The 10,586-nt window shown below is 46.3% G+C and overlaps 1 protein-coding gene across 1 annotated transcript; it reads left to right on the forward strand.

The window, feature by feature from the left end:
• Positions 1-10: 10 nt before the first annotated feature.
• Positions 11-6,351, forward strand: DPM1 (dolichyl-phosphate mannosyltransferase subunit 1, catalytic). The gene is made up of 9 exons (XM_054644598.2): positions 11-117; positions 1,026-1,125; positions 1,783-1,816; positions 2,223-2,299; positions 2,410-2,435; positions 2,729-2,824; positions 3,332-3,400; positions 3,684-3,798; positions 5,892-6,351. Exons 1-9 carry the CDS (start codon positions 11-13, stop codon positions 5,994-5,996), a joined length of 729 nt encoding a protein of 242 aa, XP_054500573.1. The 3' UTR covers positions 5,997-6,351.
• The last annotated feature ends 4,235 nt before the right edge of the window (positions 6,352-10,586 follow it).

Raw genomic sequence — 10,586 nt, forward strand, 5'->3', positions numbered from 1 at the left:
CACTGCCGCCATGGCGGCGCGGGGCCCCGGCCGCGTCTCCGTCCTGCTGCCCACCTACAACGAGCGCGACAACCTGCCCCTCGTCGTGTGGCTGCTGGCCCGCACCTTCAGCGACAGGTACCGGGCGCACGGCCGGAGAGGGGTAAACGCTGCCGGTGCGGGCTTCGGGCAGGGCCGCGCAGTGACAGTGCTGCCTGCGGCGCTGGGAATGCCCGGCCATGGAGTGAGCGAGGGCAGTGCCGACCTCCGTGCGCACACGGGTGTCCCTGACCCGCACCGAGCCACCCGTCACCGGGTTGGAAATCCCTCCCAGAACATCCAGTGCAAGCCGTGCCCCATCCCCAGCCTGTCCCGGGCACCGAGTGCCACTTCCAGCCCCTCCCGGGACCCCTCCAGCCCTTCCCGGGATTTCTCCAGCCCCTCCCGGGACCCCTCCAACCCCTCCCGGGACACCTCCAGCCCTTCCCGGGACCCCTCCAGCCCTTCCCGGGACCCCTCCAGCCCTTCCCGGGATTTCTCCAGCCCCTCCCGGGACCCCTCCAACCCCTCCCGGGACACCTCCAGCCCTTCCCGGGACCCCTCCAGCCCTTCCCGGGACCCCTCCAGCCCTTCCCGGGATTTCTCCAGCCCCTCCCGGGACCCCTCCAACCCCTCCCGGGACACCTCCAGCCCTTCCGGGACACCTCCAGCCCCTCCCTGGACCGCTCCAGCCCTTCCCGGGACCCCTCCAGCTCTTCCGGGACCCCTCCAGCCCCTCCCGGGACCCCTCCAGCCCTCCTGGGACCCCTCCAGCCCTTCCCGGGACCCCTCCAGCCCCTCCCGGGACCGCTCCAGCCCCTCCCTGGACCGCTCCAGCCCTTCCCGGGACCCCTCCAGCCCCTCCCGGGACCGCTCCAGCCCTTCCCGGGACCCCTCCAGCCCCTCCCGGGACCCCTCCAGCCCTTCCCGGGACCCCTCCAGGGATGGGCACTCCAACCCTCCCTGGGCAGCCCCGCCTGCTCATTGGGAAATCGTTCTCCTTTCAGTGGGATCGACTTCGAAATTATCATCATAGATGATGGAAGCCCGGATGGGACACAGGAAATTGCTCAGCAGCTGGAAAAAATATATGGATCAGATAAAATAGTGAGTTGTGTGTTCGGTAATTTTTTTTTTTTTTTAATTGGAAAGTACTGTAAGTCCTTGAGAACTGGGATGGATTCCCTGGATTCTGCCCTTTCTTCCCATCCTTGAGTTGTCGTACACCACTTCAGACAAGTGTAAGCTCAGGACAGTTCATTCTGACCAAATATGCCAGATCATGAATTGTTTGCAAAACGTTGTCAGTCCGTGGTGCATTGCTGTGTGCTCCTGAGCAATGACTGCTGAGTGTTGCTGCACTTGGTGCAGGCCTGAGGGAAAGATGGTGTTTGGATAAGATTTAATTTCATTTTAATTGACTGCAGGAGTAAGGAAATTGGAAAGATGAAAGCTGGGCTGGGCTTATGATTTATTTTTAATCTTTCTCAATGCATTCCTCAAGAACAGGAATTTTTTATTTATTTTTTTATCTATGCAATATATTACTGCATAACCCTCAGTTATATACAAGATGCTGTCATTTACTTTGTGGCAGTCAGATACTTTTCCAATCTGTTACTGTGTGAATGCCAAGTTTTTTTAAGTATTTTTGGACTAAGTTGCATGTATGAAGATTGTTTAAAAAAAAATGTATAGGAAATTTCAAAGTCTTTTTTAAAACTGTATGTCAAGTCATTTATGTGTTTTTTATATCTCCTGTAGCTTCTGCGACCCAGAGCAAAGAAGTTGGGCCTGGGTAAGTCCTTATTAACTCTGATTAGTAAAAGCAAATAAAAGAATCTGCTGTATACTTTGATTCAGTGTGTAAAGGTCCAGAAAAAATCACAGTAAAGCCCAAAACCAGAAACACATTTTCATCAAGTTGTTTGTAAACAAACAAGCTTAAAAAAGGCACATAAAAATCCCAGTGTGTTTCTAAAGCAGAACCTCAGACCAGATCCTCGGTGCTGCCCTGACCCCCTGAGCCCAGGACGGGGGGTGAAGGATTGGGGATGATTTGGAGCCCAGTCTGTTTCCTGAGGCTCCTGAGTGCAGGTGCTGCTTTGTAAATGACATTCCAAGTAGTGGCCCACCCTCAGGTGAAGTTTCTCTGTGCATTTCTGGGTCAGAAGAGTGAGGGCAGTTGTTTCTGTTTCCATCAGGCACTGCTTACATTCATGGGATGAAGTATGCCACTGGGGATTTCATTGTTATCATGGATGCTGACCTCTCCCACCATGTAAGGCTGCATGTCATCTGCTCTGGTACAGTCTGCTGGAATGCATTTTCCAGTGCTTGCTGTTATTTTACCCCTGCCCTTTTTTCTGATCTGTCTTTCTTTCATTTCAGCCAAAATTCATTCCAGAGTTTATCAGGTAGGTGCCGGTTATAGTATGAAAGTTGATCTTGATAAATTATTTATGAGGCAGTTCATGAAATTCTGTGCCATAGTGGGTAAAAAATAATGATTAGATTCCCTGAAGTAGCTCTTTATAAGAGAACAATTAACAGATGTTTCAATAATGCTCATAGCCACCCCTCGTCTCTTCTTATTTGTTCAGAAGTTTGTAAAATACAGATTTTGTACTGAAAGAGTGATTGTTCTTACTTTGAAATTTGAACTTTGAAACATTCCTCCAGTTTTTCTGATAAAACCAATTGTTTACAGAAAGCAGAAAGAAGGCAATTTTGATATTGTATCTGGAACAAGATATAAAGGAAATGGAGGAGTGTATGGCTGGGATTTGAAAAGAAAGTTAATCAGGTTAGTACCTCTCAGCTCTTCACACAGAAATTTGTTACTTGTAAATAATAATTGCAAGTACTGCATCCCTGTAAGCTGAGCTCCCCAGTCCCCAGATGTGCTGTCCCTGCTGGGCACTGCAGTCACACTGAACACCAGGAGCACCCAGCACTGGCAGCTCTTTGGTTCAAATCCACCAAGGAGGGCTGGAATGACGTGGGTGGGCTGGGAAAAGGGGTTGGAACAGTGGCCTCAGGTTGGGACAGGCAGCCAGGGAACAAGCTGAGGCTGAGCCCTGGCAGGTGTGAGTGAGGGACCCCTCACCTGGCCAGCTGGAATGCTCCTGTCCCTCCCAGGGAACAGGCAGACGCTCATGGTGGTTTGTTTATCCTGCAAAGGATCTGGAGCACAAGCCGTGTTGCAGTCTGATCTGGAGGGGGATCTGGATTGTTCCTGGTTTTTCATGGCTGGAGTAAGTGCCCATCCTCTTGTACTAAACAACTCTGACATTGATGTTTTCTTTCACAGTCGTGGAGCCAATTTTCTGACTCAGGTCCTGCTGAGACCAGGGGCATCAGATCTAACAGGGAGTTTCAGGTAGGGTCTGGTTTGCAATTCCTAAAGTTTACTGGAAATTAAAAAACTGCTGGACAAGGAACTGGAGTAAGAACAGACATTCTTTACTGTGGACTGTGAAATCTGTTTGGAAAGGGTGGAAGGAGCAGTGGATTAGATTGCAAGAACTGCTGCTCCCATGACCTCGTTAGAGAGTTTATAAATAGTAATGAGCTGAGTGATTGCAGTTCAGATTCCTCTTGTCTGGATTTCTGTGTTCCAGAAACTGGGCTCCAGGCTTTATTTCCTTTGGAATTGTTTACAGGTTGTACAGGAAAGAGGTCTTGCAGAAGCTGATGGAGAGGTGTGTTTCCAAAGGATACGTGTTCCAGATGGAGATGATTGTCCGGGCTCGGCAGCTGGGATTCACTGTGGGAGAGGTATGGGATGGGTGCACTGTGCTTCCTTCCAGGGCACACACATTGCTGGCTTCTGGCTACTGCCAAGAAGCAGCCAAGATGGTAAATTTATACCAAGAAATTACATGTGTAGAGTTGTATTTTCCAGCTTTGTTAGGTGAATGCCAGACCTGAAGTGCAGTTATTTATTCCCCTCTTCCTGTTGCCATTCCTTCAGTAGCACACAATTTTACAAGGTTCCTCAAAGGAGGGAAAGAAGTCAAAATACACCACAAAGCTGCTCTGAGCCTTTTCTTCCTTGCTTCCTATTGTACAGACATCTCTACTCAAGTCTTTACAAATGATTTCATTTTTCCAGCAGCCTGATTCTATTTCAGATTTCTTCTGTCAACTATTGCCTTGTTATTTTCCAACTTTTCAGCTCTCACAACTTTCTGCTTCTGAACTCCTTGAATGTGCTGTCTACAGTCAATGAAAAAACTCCATGCAATTGTTAGATTCTCTATCTCCAGCAGTCTGCTGCCTTTTTTATTTCACTGAATTGCTCTTGCTGCATCTTTAGAGATGCTTCACTGGGAATTTCTCTGCAGGAGAATCTCAGAGCCAGTTCTTCATCCTTGTTTCCAGGACTATGAATTGTCAGAGAATTGTGGTGCTTGTACTTCTTAAACTTCACACGTGGCATTTCTCCATCGACACAGGGTAGAGCATTTCCTCACAACAAAGCAGCTCTTTTCTCCCACCTTTTTTGCTTGTGGAACAGCATCCCAGGGAAAAATACTTCTTCAGCAAAGTTGAGAATTGAGATTGAGCTGTGCCAGTTTAAAATAAATGGCTGATGAGAACTCACACAGGCTGTACCTGGAGAGTTGCACACACGTCTCTCCTGTTGTGCTGTACTTCACCAGGTGTGCAGTGTCTCCAGCACATGGAATAGAGCCTGGGAGACCAATGGGGGAACCTCTTGTGCAAGGAAGGCAGAAGCCCAGAAACAGCTCAGTGCTCAATTCCTGTGCTGAAGGGTAACACTGGAGTCCTCTCAGTAGATGAGATATTAACTATTCTTCATCCTGGTCAGGAAATGCCACTTGTGCCATCCTGCCCTGGCTCTATATTCAGTGACTTCTGCCCATTTCCTGCAGTTCAGCTGGGTGGAGTTGCCAGGATTGCCACTGGGATCATCAAGGTGACCCTGCTAAGACAGCAGAGTCATTGCTGAGCCTCTGCCTGCCTTTCTGGGCATCTTCCTCCCATCTTCTTGTCCTGGGCTCTTTCCTCTCTTGGCCTGACCTGCTGGAATTGTGAGAGACCCTCTGGCCCCACACGTGCAGAGGGCTGGGGATTGGTGTGTTCCTCTTGCCAGATGATTTCTGGTTGACACTGCCAGCAAAACACCAAGCCAATTTTTTAGTGCCTATTACAATTGCAGTTCTTTATTTTAGTTCTTGAAGTATTTCAATTTTGCAGACAAACATTATGGAAATGGTTGAATATTCTAACACAGGGTTGGCAGAATGTTCTGTCACGTGTCCCTTGTGTGTGCTCAGAGGAGTGCAAGCAGAACATTCCCAACATCTCATGAGCAGTGAGTTCATCTGGACAGCATCACTTTGTGAAGGAGACCAAAATTAATGTGTCAAATGCCTGTAAATGCTGCAGATAATCTATAAAATGGCCAAAGACTGATAAAAACGGGTTGTGTACAATAGGCACTGTCATGTTCTGCAGTCCTCTCGCAGCCAGGGCGAGGTTGAGCTGTTCTGTGCTGGGGCAGATTTGTGCTTCCCCAGGCACTGCCTCCAAGGCTCTGGGTTTGGCTGACAAGGAAATGCTGCAGGCTCTGAGAGCTGTTGGTGTGCTCTGCCTGGGTGGATCATCCAGCATGAGTAATGTCCTTGGATCAGCTTGAAAGGTGATAACCCAAGTCACTGCACACTGCCCAGCTGTGGGGCACCACTGCAGGCCCTGGTGAGAGCTGCCACAGAGGAGCCAGCCTGGTGCTTGCCTCCTCCCCATGCCTGAACAAGCTCCAGCTCAAAGGGCCTTCTTTTGTTCCCAGAATTTCTGATGCTTTCGGTTTTGAACCTCAAAACCAATTCTGCTTGTTTCAACAGGTTCCCATCTCCTTTGTGGACCGTGTCTATGGGGAATCCAAACTGGGAGGCAATGAAATTGTCTCCTTCCTAAAGGGGCTCTTGACCTTGTTTGCTACAACCTGAGACTTCATCCTAAAGTCATTTTGTTAGACAAACATTTTCTGATGTCTGTGTAGATTTAAACATATAATGGCAAAAGCTTGAGTATTTGTGTGGTGGCCAGGAGACCTGCTATGACCTAACAATTAAACACCATCAAGAATAAATCAAACATTCTGCAGCCCAGAATGCTCCTTCCGACAGAAATGGACTGTGTGTTAAACTGAAAATTAATAAAGGCTAATGCTTTTCTATTTTTGTAAGAATAATTGTAATAAAGAACACAAAGCTAAATGATCTTTTGCATTTGGAAATGAATCATTATTCAGCAGAAGCTAAGGATAATTTTGAAATAAAGACAAGCAAGGACCAAAAACCCCTGGAATGTGTCCTGTCTTTGTTCTGTGGTTCGTAGATATTAATTTAAATAGATACTAATGAGTGTCTTCCTTTCCCTCAGCACATGTACACATTGTCATGAAGCAGCTCCAAAGAAGTGCTCGTGGCTGGGGCAGCTGAAGAGAATTCAGAGTTCAGTGGTTTGTGCCTAGACTGGGGAGAAGGAATATTCCTTGGACAGGAAAGGGAGCCAAATGCATGGAATAATTCTGTATTCTGTGTGTTTGTCCAGAAGCAGATGAGTCCCTCCCCTTCCCTTCTTTAGAAACTAAACCCATTTAGGGTCTGTGAAGTGGGACCTCACCAGGTTTAGGGAACAGAAGACCCCATTCACTCAGGGAAGGTAGTGCAGAAAATCAGATTTTCCTGATGTCAAGTTCCAGTTTGCAAAGTGAAGGCTGTAGTTGCTCCAGATCCTGAGGAAGGAAGTACAAACAGAGCAATGCAAGTTTTTGTTTTGTTCTGGCCTGATAGAGCCAGAAATCAGAAATGATGAAGCTCTTGCAATCAGATGTGCAATTGGGAGGAAGATGAGATTATTCCAATAATGGCTTTATATATCTATATTAAAAATATATTCTTTTTTTTTTTTTTTGTGGATACCTGTGGAGTCTGTGGACACCTGGATCAGAAAATTAATGGTGGGACAGGAGAAGCAACAAGTATCTTAAAAATGCTGCCTGTTTTGCTCATGTTTGTCTGCATTCTTTTACACACTAGATGCAGTTGTTAATGTTAGAAAAAATGTAGAAAGTCTGTAGATAAATGATACATTTATATTTCACAGTCATCACATTGATAAAAATGATGCAACAAAACTTGGAATAAAGGTTATTTTCTAGTGGGCAGCTTTGGAGCTAGTCCTCTGTTCTCTAGTGGGACTGTACAGATTCTGATCCTTTCTTCTTTGCTGACTGCCCAAAGCAAATGCTACAGATGGAATTTGCTTTCATATAATAAAAGATGCAGATTTTGAATCCACATGTAACTGGATCACAGTGACTGAACTGTACATTTTGTGACATTTGCCTGTACTTTTTCAGAAAATTATGTACAATTTCATTGGCTGCAGACTAATCAGAGCAACCATGTACACAGAAATACATTTCCTGGAATGCAAATTAAGCCTCATGAAGTTCATCTTTTCCTCATGTTTATGTAGGGATATATAACTGAAGTCCAGTGTATGAATTATTCACCACCTGACTGTTGTGAATTAGGGTTCAGCTTTTAGAAGGTCCATGGCTACTTTTGTAATGATGAAAATTACCCAGTACAATTCCTTCATTTATGGATGAGATCTCGTTTGGAGGAAGGTGCTTGCACATATCAGTCAGGGGCACAGTGCAGGAGCATTTTGTGTGCTGCAGTGTGTGAAAGTTTGGAATGTGACAGGGCAGTCAGGTTTCAGGTAAATAGGTGACATTTCTCACTATGCTTAAAGGTGATGGATTGAGCAGGAAAAAAAGTGCTGTAAAGGAACAAAGCCAAGGGCTCCATGGCATCAGGACATGAGCAGACACCACAATAGTGCCTGAAATTACAAAAACTGGGCTCAGTCTGCACCCACCTGCTTCAGGAAGCCGCTCTGAAGGAAGTAATCCATGGATCCCATGGGCACAGGAAGCATTAGGAACATCCAGGGTTTCCTGCCTTACTGGGATCTGCAGACACACATATTTCACCACACACACCATGGAAACCATTTGGCTTTTCCTAGCAAAAGAAAGCCTTGTGATCTTGCTGTTCTCGAAATGTTAGTAACAGACTAGAGTGGAACAGCACTTCTATAATCTTTAAGGATCAGATGCTTGGAACTCCATATAATGTCTTAAATATTCATGTACTAGGGATTTATATAGTGGCATTTTAATTCTCAGTTCCTTAATACCATTGCAATACTCTCCTTGCCTTGTTTTGGCCACCACAAAACACTGACTTGACATTTACTGAGAATTTTTCATTTTATGTCCTTGGCTTTACAGTTCCACATAAATCAGCTTTTCTTAATTACATCCATATTCATTTCCTAGGAAGGCACAAATACTCTGCTAATGCACTTTCTCTATTATACTTTCTCAGGAATCTGTGTCTGCAAGCACTCAATCATCTGGCAGGAGCAGGAGCTTTAATTGCTGCTTGGCTCCCATCAGTTCAGAGCAGGGCTGCAGCACATTGAACACAGGGGAGAAGGTAACCCACGTTTGGCACTGTGATTTCCCTGTCCCTGAGCAGGTTTAGGGGCTCAGGCACAAGGCCCAGCAGTTCAGTCCCTGTGACCCAGGATGGTGCTGAAGCTGGGACATCCTCTCAGAGCCCAAGTTCTGGCTTATTTCTGTTCTGAGATGTGAATCCAGAGTCAGTCCCAGATCTCTAGCTGCTCTCTTTGGTGAGGATTTGTCTGCTCTGAGGTTCAGGGGAGTCAGCTTCACTTCTGCTTTGGGTTTTTGACAAAATCTGAGACTTTAACCTCAGCCTGCAATAAGGATGAACTCACTGCCAATATAAACAACAATATAATCAAATAGATTTTCCAGTGGACTATGTAGAAATCCAACTGCAAGGCTCCACAACCTTCTGCATATCAACAGTAAAAAATAATGATGACTAATCAATAATATTTATTTGAGGGCCTGTCAGGATCCCAAGTACAAGCCTGGATGGGAATCTTGGCAGAGATGAATTCAGTGACAGATTGCCTGCTGGGTTCAGTGCAGGGATGACTTCAGTGACACATTTCAGTGCTGGCATTCCAGGGCTGAGGCAAGTGCAGATACCAGGATCAGCAGGGGCTGTGCAGGGGCCAGGACTGTTTATCAGCCCCTCCTTGCTGTGGAACATGTTTCTTAGCTCCCCTGGGCCATGCTGCAGGAGACACGGGCAAAGAGAGAAACCAGTGCCAAGCACAGCAACCTCGAGCATCATCTCCTCCTCTGTTCCTGCCACATTTTACCCTCTCTCTCCAGGCATTGTGGCAATTAAAAACTTTCTTATAGACTGATTGTTACTGTTCAGGGGGAAATATATTGGAACCAGAGAGAGAAAAACAAATTGCACCTTTTAATCCAAAACTAGATCTGAAAGCTCAGCCATTGAGAGGGATTTCAACAAAGCAGAGAGCATAAAGTGGGAAGCTGTCCCTGAACTGACTGTTCAACAGAAACTGGCACCAGTGCTGGCAGGTGTCTGAGCAGCACAGGAGCTGGGTGGCTTAGTGGGTCTTAAAGATCACTGTGAGATCAGTGGTCCTAATGCTGATTAACTTACTTGTATTTATTATATAATTAATTACGTTGTGTGTAAAACCATCTATAGTTGTCCTAATTATTTTGTATTTGAATAAAACCCAAGCATGACACTGCTCCTGAACTAGTACTAGGATGAATGTGGGCAGTTTTGACCTGAAGCAGCAGCACCACACATGTGCAATTAAACCTATTCAGCTTGGGAGTGCTAATTGTCTCCCCTCCGGTGTGAAGTGCTTCGTCTCTTATAATGCAGTGATTTTACTGATTTTTCTAGTGGCTGTATTGTGAGAAACAATACCCACTTCTGCAACAGAAAAAGTAGATTAAGACTATTAGCATCAACTTCTGTTTAATTTTGTTCACTCTGTACACATAGGAGGAAAATGATATCAAGACTCCTTTTCTCCTTCTTCCCCACTGCTCGAATTTAACTTTACCATCAATCTTTTCACACAAACTTTGTGAATTCTCATCTTTCTTCCCCAGCTCTCTGTTGACAGCTGTCACACTGCAAACCAGCACAAGAACTCTCCTGAGCTGAATGAGAACAAGATCTTGTCCATCATTCAGGACTGCTTTCACACCCCTCTCATCCTTCCCCCATTTTCCCAGCCCTGCCATTGCAGATTTTACCCCGGGGCAGGCGGTGGCTCCCTCTGCTCCAGCTTCTGCTGCCACATCTCCCTTCCCTCCTGTTCTCTCCCCGGCCTAAAAACCTCTGCCTGCACCACCCCTCTTGTGCACTGAGTGTTTCTGCCTCCCGACACTCTCCTTTCTATCTGGGTCTAATTTCACCCCCTCCCATGCCAAACTCCAGTTTCTAAGCTCTTCTCAAATGGTTTTCCACACTGTAATCATGGACTGAGTACCAACATCATGGCTGGGATTGTTTCCAGCTTTTGGAAACTCCCAGATATTGCTGCTCTGGGGGAACTCTATCCACCTCTGTCTCCATCCCAACCTTCTC

The sequence above is a fragment of the Agelaius phoeniceus genome, chromosome 17 (assembly GCF_051311805.1).
Source record: "Agelaius phoeniceus isolate bAgePho1 chromosome 17, bAgePho1.hap1, whole genome shotgun sequence".
Taxonomy (NCBI): domain Eukaryota; kingdom Metazoa; phylum Chordata; class Aves; order Passeriformes; family Icteridae; genus Agelaius; species Agelaius phoeniceus.